The 14,572-nt window shown below is 33.3% G+C and overlaps 1 protein-coding gene and 1 pseudogene across 1 annotated transcript; both read right to left on the bottom strand.

Annotated features, from left to right (window-relative positions):
* Positions 1–214: 214 nt before the first annotated feature.
* LOC105784717 (serine/threonine-protein kinase ATM) lies at positions 215–3,923 on the bottom strand. The gene is made up of 2 exons (XM_012610644.2): positions 3,733–3,923; positions 215–3,619 (listed from the first exon to the last, which is right to left on the bottom strand). The coding sequence occupies exon 2, from the start codon at positions 3,597–3,599 to the stop codon at positions 495–497; it is 3,105 nt and encodes a 1,034-aa protein (XP_012466098.1). The 5' UTR covers positions 3,600–3,619; positions 3,733–3,923; the 3' UTR covers positions 215–494.
* A 2,511-nt stretch (positions 3,924–6,434) lies between these two features.
* LOC105784713 (protein FIZZY-RELATED 2-like) lies at positions 6,435–8,924 on the bottom strand (annotated as a pseudogene).
* Between the last annotated feature and the right edge of the window lie 5,648 nt (positions 8,925–14,572).

Raw genomic sequence — 14,572 nt, forward strand, 5'->3', positions numbered from 1 at the left:
TTGAACAGATCGAACCAAGAATAAATAGTCTAATCAATTCAAGTACTGATCTAATTTCTAAAATATTAAAAGAAGCACAGAAGCAGTAAGAAAAGTTGAACGTGAAATGGTCCCGAATGGCAAAACAAGCACCAATATTTCCCTGCATACACACATTCAGCTTTGCCAGGCAAAACAAACATCAAGGTTTTTTTTATGTGAAAATGGCACCAAGTTGAAGTTGAAGTTCAAGGTTTGTTATTAAGAACAACCATCATTTCAAAGAGAGACAAAAGTTATTGAAAGAAACTAAGAAGAGATGCACATCATTGCCACCGCTTAATGCTCTCCCCACATACAAATTAACCACAAACATTCTCAGCTCCTTTAAGAGCTAACAGAGAGAGAGCACTACAGATAGGTAGCTACCTTGAAGACAAATGAGTCTCTACTTTTAGGAAACTACATCACAGAACATACATAGAAGAAGCAGCCTCCCCAAGTTACACTTCTAACTAGGAAGAGGATCCAGGACAATGGCTGACCTTCTTCAGTAGTCCTTTTATCTCGCTCTCCAGCTTTGCCTTCATCTCCGGAGACAGATTATCCCCCGATTTCTCAAGCATTGATGTCATCATCTCTAGATTCTTCTTTATAACGTCAATGGGAGGTGCGTCACTGAGGCGAGGCATTGCACCGGTAAGCTTTGCAGGCAGCCGGAATCCCTCCATGTGTTGATGAGTGGTTAGAATATTGTTATTCTGAAGCTGATAATTCGTAAGGGTTGCACCGAAAGGATTGCTCTCCTCTAAACTCCGCAATGCTTTTGCAGCATCTTCGTTACGCATAAAAACAACATGGGCATTACTAGAATCTTTAAGTATCTGAACCTCTGATTCCTTCAAGGGCCCAAACCTGGAAAATGTGGCAACCAAAACTTCTTTTGAAGGCATGGAAGCACCAGGGGTGAATGTCAAGAGGAGAGTGGTTGCAAGGAGTTTTCCACTTGTCCCTGCTCCATTATAATCTATAATCATACTCGGAGTGCCTAAACTAATCTCGCCTTTCCTCCTCCTCCGCCTCTTCCGTGCAGGTTTTCCTGTAGGTGGGACACTGTTTGCCTCCTGTGAATCTTTTGTCGATGTGTTGGGTTCCGTGCTAGTTCCATTTAGGTCTGGTATGTTTGAAGTGAGCACAGGGTTCGGACTGCTGGATGGCGCTCTTGGCTTCCTTCCTCTCTTCTTCCGACCTGATTTGCTTTCAGATAGAAATGAAACCATGTTTGGACTTGTCAGAGGTGCAATAGGTCCACTAGAATCAGGCAGGCTATCATTCAACCATTCTCTGTTACTTTGTTCAGCAATTGTTTCAACAGAATGTGGGCCAGTCCCTTGAAAATCTAACATAAACGATCTGGAGCTCGCATTATCTAATAAGCCTGGATTTATAGCACCATTTCCATTTAAATCAGGTATGTTAGTAGCTTCTTTGGTCTCCTGATGCGTTTGTTTCCCATTAGGTGCTTCAGAGGCCATTGCCTGCGACTCTTTTGCTGATAAGTTACATGCCGCTAAGTTAATATTCCCATCTAACATGCCAGAAGGAGATTTAGCGTTTGATGTTGCAGAGTTTGTAAGCTTCTTTTTCTTCTGCATTTTATTCCTAGGAGAAGTGAGGGGCGAGGAAGTAGGCTTCGTTTGATGTGGATCATTCCCCAACAAGCAAAGATCAGTAACGATAGCCTCTTTCTGATTAGCCATATTCTTGCAGTGCATCTCATAAATGGACTCATCATGATATGACGAGATTCTGAATCTAGAAAAGAACCACTCAGTCAGACCAAAGGTTTTACTTTCGGTTTGAAACAGGCAATCAACAGCTAGCAAATGTAACTCAGAAAGCAGATCAGCAGAAGATGTATTGCTGAGCTCCGGATAAGCAGTTACATCATTTCCCTTTATAAATTTCCTATACCATGTTTTCTGGAACCTCTTTGCACTTCTTTTGTCAGATGAAGGAGACCCGATAAATTCCTTAACCTCCTCATGAGAAACTTTCGAAGTTTTAGAATCTTCCGTTACAGGTAAAACTTTACCTTCCAAGTTAACATAAGGATATGATAAATACCTGCTCTTCTTTCGTTCCCTCAACTCATAGCCCGTTTCATTTCTTAATTCACTGTCATCATCACCATTTTCCACAGAAAGACATGTTCCCTGATCAGGCCCTTCAAACAGAGTGCTGCTATTACTCAGCTCATAATGAACTTTCCTCTTTCTCTTCCTCGAAGTCAAAGCCTGGTTGCTTGAGAAAACCCCTTCTCCAGCAATGATGTCTTCACAGCTCCCCGGTAAAGCCCCCCAGTTCTCACCTGACACCCTCGCTGTAACCCCATTAGGATTGTGCTGTAACATCTCATTCTTCATTACATCGGATTGTTCCAGCAAGAACTTATATGAGATGCTGTTTCCTTCAGCTAAACCAGCATTGTTATCCCTTTCACCCATTGAAGCGCTGCCTGCATTGTCTGCATCATATGTCGTTTCCCACAGTTGCTGCAAGGGCAACTGGCAATGTCCTATGGAACAGTAAAATGCTGACAAATAGTTCTGTAGGGCAACGAATTCAAGCATATCAGGCTTTGAAACAACCTGTGCAAAACTCTTGAGTTGACAAAGAAACTTTACAGGCTCAAACTGAGTAGCAGAAAACTCCCCCAGTCGACCAGATTTGCGCTCGGGCATGGAAGCTCCTTCCTTAGTCGAAGAACCATAAGATAAGAACTTATCTTCTTTCAAAATGCATGAACATGTCATCTCCATCTTCAGGCACTTACCAAAATCCTCCACAGCCTTCTCAACTGCACCAAGAAAGCTACGAGCTTTATTCCGTCCAATCATTTGACGGAAGTTCAAATGGAAAGGCTTCAACTGAGATGAGCAGCACCAAGCAACACGGCTACTACCAAAGTACCCAACCAGCAACCAGTTTTTCTCCTCACCAGCCAAAGCATACTCCGGCACTTTTGAAGGATCAAAGATCTTTCCTGGCCACCAACTCTGACTTTTGGTTCTTATCCAAACAATATCACCGACATAAAACTTATATTCCTGCCCATCAACCATTAACTCCTCCTTACCCGTCATTAACCCAGTACTGTTTACTTCATTTAAAGTACTCGAAAAGTCTACATAAAGCGAAATGTTGTCTCCGGAAACTTGTACACTCTTAACTAAACCAACTCCATTAATCCCCGTTCGATCATCTTCCTTAGTCCCCTCATCCTTAATAGGTTCTACAACTGCATTATCCCCAATTCCAGTGTCCACTCTCACTTCCAACCTCTCCTGTTGATCCTCTTTAACATTATCAACTCCATCACCCACTAAATAACCTTCTTCAGTCTCAATGATATTGACACCATTCTCTTTTACATCCATGGCTAAGCTATCTCCACCAAAAGCATTACCATTTTCTTGAAGCTGAACATCCAAAATGGAGCCTAACCCATTACTACTTTCAATCAAAGTGAGCAAATCAGGAGGTTCATAAGCTTCCTCTAGGAGATCCAAATCTGGGTTTTTTGCTTCTAGGGTTTCTGGGGTTTTAGGGTTCTCCATTATCACTATTCTCTAAGTATCTGATAAAGAAAATAATTCAAAAGCCATTCATGCAAATAAAAATTACTAAAACATATTAAATATATAAAAAAAAAAAGGAAAAACCCAGAATTAAAACAGAGATTATAAGTACCTGGGAAGTCAAAAAGGAACATCTGGGCATTCATACTGAGAGCTGAGTTGACGACGAGTCAAAATGATTCATTTAGCCGAGTTGAAAAAGAAGCTTTGGGCTTTTCTTTTGTGTGGAGTGGGGAAAGGGAGATTTAGAAAATTTAAAAAAAAATTAAAAAAAGAAAGAGAACAAAAAAATAATTGAGAAAGAGAAAGTACATTATGAAATTACTGTCTCAAATACAGAAAAAAAGACAAAAAAGAACAGATTTTAATTGTTTTATAAGCCATTTCTGATTTTAAAGATTTTTCCTTCTTCTCTTGAAAAGGAAACAAAACAAAGCTTTTAAAGTCGGGTTTCAATTATTTGTGGATACCTATTTCATAATTCAATCCATCTCACGAGTTGGTCTCACGAGTTAACATCTAGTAAGTAGAAAAATAATTTATTTTACCAAAATAAATGATCGATTAACTTAAAAGGTTTAAAAAAAATTTAATTATGGATTCTCCAAGTTGATTTTATATACTTTCATATAATTTTTTCACTCGCAAAATGAATGTCATATCATCTAATTTTATATAAATTATTAAAAATTTATATATTCCTCATTTTAATTCTTTAAATACTTCAAATTATATATTTATATAAATATTAATAAATTTTCTTATAGGTTTTAGTGTATTTCGTTGCATTATATTTTTAAAATAATTTATATTTATATAAATTTTATATATAGCATTAAATGAATTTTAATATATATATATATACGATTGGTCAAATGTTTTATGAGTCTATGTACCTAAGTAGTTATGTTGTAAGCTGTTTTAAAAGAAAATTATAATAAGCTTTTACTTATTCAGCAGATTACAAATAAATAATAAAATTTTTGGTATAAGTTTCATAATTTTTGTTTTTATTCATATTTTATGGCATTTTTAATTTTCGTTTTGCATTTTTTATATTTTCATATAATTTTGGGTACATGTCCTTTTTTTGGCATCCTCTCATAATTTTTAATATTTTTAAATGATCCCAAATATATATTTTAGTGTAAAATATTAATTTGTATATTAAGAATTTTTAATGAGATTTTGTTGAATGGACTTTTTGGTAATTTTAAATTATTAATTGTACGTATTAATATTATGAGAGAGTATCGAAAAACATGAAAGAGTATACAAAGGAATACAAAAAAATAAGAGAATAACAAAAAATTTATAAGATAAGTAAGAAAAATACGGAGGAAATACCAAAAATTATGAGGGATTGTCAGAAACATACATTTTTATACAAAAATTGATTTCTTATGCCAAAACTTAATTTGAAAGCATATAAAAAAATCCTGAAGACATATAAAAATTATAAGATGAGTAGTAAAAAACATGTGAGGTAAGGCGAATACCAAAAAAACACGAGAAAATATAAAAGAAATGAGGGATTATCAAAACGAAATATTGATTCGCCTTATAAAATGATTTTTTTTACAGTAAAAACTTAATTTTTAAAATATACCAGAAATTGTGAAAATATGTCAAAATTACGAGAAATTAGCAAAAATTATAGGGGAATAGTAAAAAATATTGAAGGACATTTTCTTCCAAATTACCCTTTATTCCATCTGCTATTACAAGAGAATTTTCCTACCTTCCGTGCTTCAAAACAACCCAACATCATTGGTGGTCAACAAAAGTGGGTCAACGTCAAAGATATTTAATAAAAACATTGTTTTTTAGTAGTTCTTGTATTATTTTATTAATTTTATTTTTTCAAGCTATCCACTTTACTTAACATCAATTAACATTTTTTTATTCATAAAAAACTAACATTTTTCTAAAATAAAATAAAATAAAATAAAATATATATTGTACTTTTTATCCATATCTTTGTTACTTTCCTTAATCTAATTAAATTCTAATATTTTGATTTTTGACAATTAATTTTTTATTTTAAATTCTTGTTATGAAAGATTATTATCCATAATGGAACAAATATTAAATTTATGCATAAATTTTGTGTGCAATTTGATATATAAATTTTTATTTGGTGTAATTATATACATGAAAATTGTGTTGCTGTTCTTTGTATACATGAAATTTTGATTTTAGTTCAATTGTAAACGTTTAAATAAACAAAAATATATTAATTGAGTCTTAACTCGATTGGCATGGATATTATTGTCAATACAGAAGGACATGAGTTCGAGTAGAGGTGTTCATGGGCCGGGCCCATAAAAAATTTCGGCCTGCATACTAGGCCTTGGCCCGACCCGGCCCAAAATATGGGCCTGAAATTTTGTCCAGGCCCGGCCCGAGAAAAAATCTTAGGCCCGAGCCCAGCCCGGCCCGTTTTTAAAATAAAACCAATTTTTAAAAAAAAGTTAAAAATATTTTTAAAATATTTTAAAATATAAAAAATATTTTTTATTATATATTCGGGCCGGGCCGGGCCGGGCCCGGGTCAAAAAAGTCGTGCCCGAGGCCCAGCCTGTTTTTTAAACGGGCCTCATTTTTTTGCCCAAACCCATATTTCGGGCCTATATTTTTACCCGAACCCTCCCATATTTCAGGCAGGCCGTCGGGCCGGGCCGGGCCCCCCGGCCCATGAACACCTCTAAGTTCGAGTGCACTGAAACGTATTACCCTACTATTTATGAGTTAAGAATGAGCTATGGGTAATTATAAGCCGACAGATAGGACCAGAATATTGCCACCATCTCTTCATGAAATGTATGCCATTACCTGAGATTTAGAGGCAGGGAACAACTTCCAAAAGCAAAGTGTCTCATCCCCATATCCCGTAACTATTTTCTGCAAGGAAAAAAATAAAAGAAAAGGTCATTTCACCGTGAAGCGTGGGAAAGCAACCTACCTGTTCATCCGGAGAGATTGCGAGATAAAGAACTCGAGTTGTGTGGCCCGTTAGAGTAGCCAACTGCATTCATTACAATAAAATTTTAGAAAGGAACAAAAGTAGATGATGAGCAACTATTATCAAATATACACTATTTTTAAACTTCGCATACCTTTGACATGGTAGGGTATCTCCAAACAATTATATTGTCCTGGGAAGATCCATGAGTACTCACAAGTTCATTGACATTCTTAGACCACACAAGATTGCTTATCTGTCATGCATTAAATGGACATTATAACTGTAAACTCTAGTATTAAGCACTTCGGCACAAAAATGAACTAGTGGCATATCTGTTTGGTGTTGTGTAAGGACAAATTAAAGGGGCATGATATGATAAAGACCAAAAAAAAATGATCACCTGACTGCCAGTGTCCATGCAGCTCAAGTGTGTGTTAGTGGCTGTATCCCAGAATCGAATGCAACGATCAGTTGCACCACCTCCAGATGCAAGAAGGCCATGCCGATGGGGAGACCATGCAATTGCTTTTGCAGAAGCGGTATGCTCACAGTGTTTCAGGACAGGTTGAGCTGAATGTTGATTCCAAACATGAAGCTGCATATGGTCGACAGTTTCCCCATTCAATCAGTTCAAAATTTGAACAATATAATAAGTATAGGAATAAATTAGACGGGAAAAAACATGTATTACATACTCTGTTCTCATTACCGCCTGATGCTTGTTCACGTTCATCGTAAGACCACTTCAGTCCACAAACCTACAAATAGCCACCGGAGATTCAGACTCGAGAGTTCGGGAATACGCACATAAAAATGAATGAACACAAAAAAAGTAGCACCACCATTCCCAAAATAACTAATGACAAACATTGGACGATGAATTCATGACAAACAAGAGAAGTGGCAACTATGAAATAAAAGGAGATGCATGTCAGAAAATTCCTAGCGTTTGAAAAAGTAACAAATATCCTGTTGTAATAGTATTTGTATAAATGCATATTTACACAACTGTCAGGGCAAAATATATATATATTTCTGAGCATGCTAAATCAAACAGAAGAGTCTCACCTCTTTCTTGTGTCCAACAAGCTTACTGGCAAAATCATCCCGAGCACGCATATCTCTATGAAGAATGCTCTTGTCATGACTACCAGAAGATAATAGAGAAGAGCTCCAAGCTAACACCCCAACACGTGATCGATGCCCTTCCATTGTTCTACAATGCGGCAGTTGGATGCATCCCATATCTACAAACCAAGTGATAGGTATTAACTCACTGCATTATCCTATGAGCAAAACACTGGAAGTGAAATATAGACAGAGGTTAGAAGACTCAATGCAAAGGCAATAGTGGAGCAAGATAATCTTTCAAGAAAAAAATATCCTATAACCAAACCTGAACTTGGCCAGTTGTTAGTTCCAACAGCAAGGTGAGTTCCACATTGAGCCCAACCAACTGAACAAATACTATCACGAATCCCCAAATCACACAACTTGCTAACCTTGATACTACAAGCATTCCAAAAATAAACACAACTTTCCAACCCCACAGCCAAGACATTGTTAGGTGACCAATCCACCAAATTCAAATAGAAATCATCTTCCAATCCAGGTGCATCCGAAACCTACAAAAAAAATATAGGAATAAATGTTAACCCAAAATTTTTTTATTAAAAAGACCCTACTAAATTTCGAATTTCAACCCAGTTTACCATAAAACCAGAAAGGCCTCACCTTGTAAGGTGAGGTGGGAACCTTCGTGGGAGCTTTAACAGGACTATGGCTAATGCCAGGGCCCGACTCGTCATACCCTAAACATTGAAGCGAATGTAAAGACCGTTTAGTTTCAGTTTTGTACCGGAAAACATTGCGGGAAGCCGGAGTACCCGGCGTATCGGGCCCAAACAGCGTGGCGCGTAGAAGGCTTTGATGAGCAATAGAACGGTTTTCTTTCCTTGGTCTGACGCGGGAGAATTGGAGATGTCGAAAACTGCGAAATTTGAGCCGGATCTGCTGGGGATAAACCTATCAGAGTAAATTGTACGCGACGGAGAGTTGTTGTAGTTGGAGCCGATCATGCGATTGATCGGCATAGTCGGAGTCGTAAGGTTTCCTGGATGGAGGATGTTGAGAATGTCACCACCAACTTTTCTTTTCTAGTGCAGCCAAAGAGAAGGGCGGGCTCGACCTGCAATTAAACAGGTCCTTCGGCTTTTGTACGAGAGTTCAAATCCGATGCGAAGCTGTTGAAGATGAAGAATACGAAGGTGGCGACGGATAAGCGGAGGGAAAATCACTAGGAGTGGATCACCTCTTTTTCACAGATTGCTTCATCTTCAAGCTCATATTAGTAGAATTCTATCAAGAAGAAATTACAATAGAAACTGTTCACCGGAATGATCAATATATCCGTTATTACGCCGACTTTGTAAACCGAGGCATATATATATACCTATATAAGGAAAATCCCGCCATGATGTTCTTTTTTTAATTTTTAAGCGGTTAAATTGAATATTCAATATCTATATTTTAATTTTTTATATAATTTAGTTTATTTATTTTTATAATATTAATAATGGGTCTAAATAATTAATATTGATAATTTTATTAAAATATTATATAATTATAAAATGCTTTTTTTAACAATTCGATTATATTTTTTTACATAATGTCTAGAATAGGAAGATAATATATTTCATTGCACTTGAACCCACATATTCTTGCATTGACAACAATACACATATCAATTAAGTTAAGACTCAATCGACATATAATTATAAAATAATTTAATTTTTAATATAATTTGGTCCCTTTGTTTTATAATATCATTAATTAATCTAAATAATTAATATTGTTAATTATTTCAGTCAAATTACTCTCATCAATTTTTCTTAAGAAAACTATTTTAATCGAGAAAAATTTATTTTACCATGACGGGTTTGAATTAGTGCTTTTTTTTTTTAAAATCCTAATAAGTAGTTTCAATGTTATTATCAATTTTCTTAAGAAAACTATTTGAGCAAAGAAAACAATTCCATTACCTTTAATCCCGAGGCTTCATGTAACACCTCTTAACCCCAAATCGTTACCAAAATAGGGTTATAGAGCATCATCGGACCTATCAGACAATTTATAATTAATATACAAATAACTATCAAACATAATATAAAATAAGCTTCAATTCCCTTAAATAGACCCTGAAGGCCCAAAATATTAGTTAGGAGTGATTTGGGACTAATTCGGGCGCTTGTGACTTCTTTTTTTTTTTTTTGTGCGACTTAATATAACCCATTATAAATGTCTAACATTCCCTGCAAATTCAAATCGAAACTAATCCAAACAAAATCACAATCAATCCAAGTACATTTAAATACACCTAAATTATATCTATAACTTGACTTAACCATGTAATCGAATCACATTATAAAATCATATAAAATTTTACTATTTAACTTTATGCATTTTTCTTTCCAGGTTTATTACCCAAGCTTACAAAATTTGTCATACCATTTTATTAAACTTAGTACCAAAACACCAAATATCATTCATTACAACCAAAATTATATAACATTTTAAAGTGACCATTGCAACACCTATGTACATGCCACTTTCATTTAAGGAAGAAAACATCACCAAAATTTTGTGCTGAAGTCGGGATCGTTCAGATGCTGGACCGGGACTCTCGATTTCTACTGACCTGCGCACAAAAACAACCGTACGCTAAGTATGGGTATACTCAGTGGTATTACCATAATTCAAATAATAATAATAATGGAATATAATTATCAAGCATATATATATTATCCAATTTTTCAAATATCAATTCATTCTTAAACTTTCATTAATTAACGATAACAATATATTTTTTTTATCTATTCTTCAACTCCATTCATATATCATATGTCTCAATTTCAATCACTGCATGAACATTAAGTTCATGCCTTTCATTTCCAATCTCAATCTCAATTTCAATTCACAATTCAACTTCCTCGCATTTTCAATAGTACAATCAATTAAATTCATTTAATCTTTCACTATTAACAAACCCGGACCTTAGCGGATACACGGATTCCAACCAAACACACCAGTACGGCACATTGTGCCTAAAACGGTACTCAGTGCCTGATCAATATACGACACATAAGCACCTGAAACGGCACACGAAGTGCCTGAAATACGACACATAAAGTGTCTGATTGACAAAGCCGATAAATCCCATACTCTTCCAAATCCTATTGCATGCCAACTATATCTAACTCAGCCCGACTAGTTAATAGGGTCTCCAAATTCACATTTCAATTCAATTTCACTTTTTCACTTTCAATCGCAATTCGATTAAAAATTCACTTTTCCATTTTTAGGTCAATATTCGATTCACTTCCACACATATATTCATCATTCAATTGAATTTCTTTCAACTTAATAATAATAATTATATCTATTTCACTTACCATACATATAAATTTAAATATAGCATTCAATAATAAATAATTTGAATTATAGTAATACAAACCCGAATTTTCTCATTTTAGTCCTCGACAACCTTCTCTTTTCCTTTCTGTGCCGATGTCCCTGGTTCTTTGCTAACTACGAAAATTAAAATAATTTACACTATTAATACAATACTAATTTATATTAAATAATTGAATTTCTATTCAATTTCTACCTTAATTTCAATTTGGTCTTAATTAAATTGACTTACTTTTCTATCTCAATTCATACTCTAGTTCTACTCAATTTCCTACCAAATTCAACTTAACTATCTAATGTTCATGAATAAACCCTAATTTCAAATTTCTTTCAATTTAATCCTTCTAACACAAAACTTATAGCTTACTTTACAATTTAATCCTTTTATCAATTCTAACTAGAAATTCTATCAATCAAACCCTAATTCAACAATTTGTTCAACATGAATCATGTTAAAAAATCTAAAAACTTTCAAAATTTTAACTTAAATTCAACAAACTTTGTTCTAAGACTTCTAAAACATCAAAATTAAAAGAAAAGGACTTAATTGACTTACCAAATTAAAGCTTAAAGCCTCAAACCCTAGTTTTTCTTTTTCTTTTTATTTTTCTCCTTTCTCCTGCTCTGTTTCGAAATGCTCTCTGCCTCTTTCTCCTTTCTTTTTCTTTTTTATCGTTTTATTTCTTTTCTTTATATTATAATAATATAATTTATGAATAATTATTTAATTAATAAATATCTTTTAATTATAATACAAGTGTATCTACATATTTTACTACATTTGTACAACTTTATCACCCTACATTTGGCACCATTTGATTTATTTATTTTATATTTAATTAATTAATATCTATAAATATCTTTATACTTAAATTTTAAGTAATCATATATTTATTTTACAAGTGTATAAATATATGCATGACACATGTATAATTTTACACCTGCATTTACCTTCTCTTAATTTATTCCATAATATAATAATATAAATAATAATAGTAATAGTAATTAATAATTATAACAATAAATATCTATTTCATAACGAATATATGTATTACAAATGTAAACGTATGTATTTTACATTTGTACATTATCATCGCCATCCACTTGTCATAATTTCAATTAATTTATCATATAAAAATCTTATAATATAATTATTTTAAATTAATTTAACATAATTTATATCTAAATAATTAATTTTATAATTAAAATATAACATAAAAATCTAGATTTTATTACATATATGCCGCCTCATTTTTTGTTAATGGCTTAATTCCCATTTTAATCCTTTTTATTTTCTATTAATCTATAATTCAAGTTTTACCCTTTACTCAATTGAGTCCTTTTTGCTATTTACCCTAAATTAAGCTAATTCACCTAATTAAATCCTAATTAAACACACTACTAAGCTCATAAATATTCCTAATAATTATTTACGAACCCACTTTGCTAAGGCGGGGGTCCGACAATGTACTTTTTCGATGCCCATGAATTTTGGGTCATTATACTTCACAATTACACCTTTCGACTCAGCCATCACCATTAAATATTAAATTTTAAATTTTAAAGAATACACATTTAACTATGTATCAATTTTAGACATTATCAGGGTGTTAAAACTTTTCTTGCGCGTAACTAACTCTTGAATTCAATTTCTTTTCTAGATTACAACACAAATCTAAAATTAACTTTCTTTAAAAAAAATTTAAAAAAAATCCTCTCAAAAGGATAATTTTATAGGTAACTGATCACACCTAGTAAAAAAAATCAGTGGCAACTTTTCATTCTTTAAATGAAACATCATATTTTTCAAAACCAAAGTTTTGATTCTTTTAAAATTTTGACAAGCTAGCTTTTAATTTCAATTGAAAATTGGTTGCGACATTTGCTCCTCCAATTGTTCCGACAAGTGGTATTAGAGCTTCAATTCAAAAAAAAGCCTACTTAAGATGATGCGTCTCAACATGACATGTTGAGTTAGAGATTTGTGGTTCTGTAAAAGGGAGAAAAAAGACACCTCGAGAGAGAGCTCGAAGGATGTGATGTCTTCTATGGAGACACGGTTTGCTAAGGTAGAGCAAGCCTTGTCAAATGTCCTAAGTTAGGCGGAGGATGTAATGACTCGAAAGTCAATAAAGTCGAAAAATATGGTTTCAGGATCCTGTTTCCGTAAACTAAGCCCATAAATATTAAATAAAAATATTTACAAAGTTATTATATAGGTACATTGAAGTTTGGATAGATAATTTTACCGAATTAGTGATTACTTATGGTATAAGGATTAAACTGTAAAAGTGGTAAAAGTTCAATTGCTATAGATTTTAATTAAAAAATGGACTAAAGACTAAAAGGGAAATTATGCCACCTTAGAAATGATGCAGTTGATGGTTGGATGTTAAAATTTTTTAATATTATAAAAATTTATAATTAAATTAAATATGTAAAATAAATTATAATGAAAGTATAATATGGTGGAAGGAAAGAGAACATTGTTTCTCCATCCTTCAATTCCGAATATATCAAGAAGGACAAGAAGAATAAACGGCCTTAAGTGTTTCGATCCTTGAAGCTTCAATTGGTTAGTTCGATTTAGTTATTTTTTTGTAATTATTATGTTTTTGAAATCATGGAAGCTCAATCTAGATAGGTCATGTATCAATTTGTAAAATTGTTAAAGTTTTAGAAAGTTACCATTGTTAATTTCTTAAAGTTTTAGGTATTAAGTTGATAAATTTTAAGCTTAGAGGAGAAAATGACTAAATTATAAAGTTAATCGATAGTTTTGTACATTAGAGACTAAACTGAATAAATTATAAAATTGCATGTAGAAATGAAAAATAGGAGGTTCCTAATGGATTATAATGAAATCGGAATTCAATTTGGATTTTTAAATTTAAAGTTATGTTAGTAACAGTTTTAGAGACTAAATTGAATAAAATATAAAATTCATATAAATTGACAATTGATTTTGAATTTCGTTGATTATTGATGATATTGTATGTTTACGATATTTGTAGCTAACGTCGACCCGGATTCCTTGAGAGCAAAAGGAAAAGCTAAAGTCGTCGACAAATAGCTCGGAATTCCCAATCCTAAACCCTAAACTCTAAATCTAAAATCTTGAACCATAATCTTGAACCAATAACCTTGAATCCTTAAACCCTAAACATTAAATCCCATAACCCCTAAACCAAAATCTCTAAACCTTAAATTTAGAATCTCGAACCTTGTACCCAAAACCTAGAAGACCAAACTTTAAACTTGAACTCATACCCTTGAAATCAAAATCATAAACTCTAATCCCTAAATCTAAAATCTCAAATCTTGAACCCAAAACCTAAAAAACCCAAACCTTAAACTCAAACTAATATCTTTAACCTTTAAACCAAATCATAAACCCCATAACCGTAAACCTTAAATCTAGAATCTCAAACCCTGAACTCAAAACATAAAAGTCCAAAACCTAAACTCAACCTCATAACCTTGAACCCAAACCCCATAGCAATGAACCCTAAAC

The sequence above is a fragment of the Gossypium raimondii genome, chromosome 6 (genome assembly GCF_025698545.1).
Source record: "Gossypium raimondii isolate GPD5lz chromosome 6, ASM2569854v1, whole genome shotgun sequence".
In the NCBI taxonomy this organism is placed as follows: Eukaryota; Viridiplantae; Streptophyta; class Magnoliopsida; order Malvales; family Malvaceae; genus Gossypium; species Gossypium raimondii.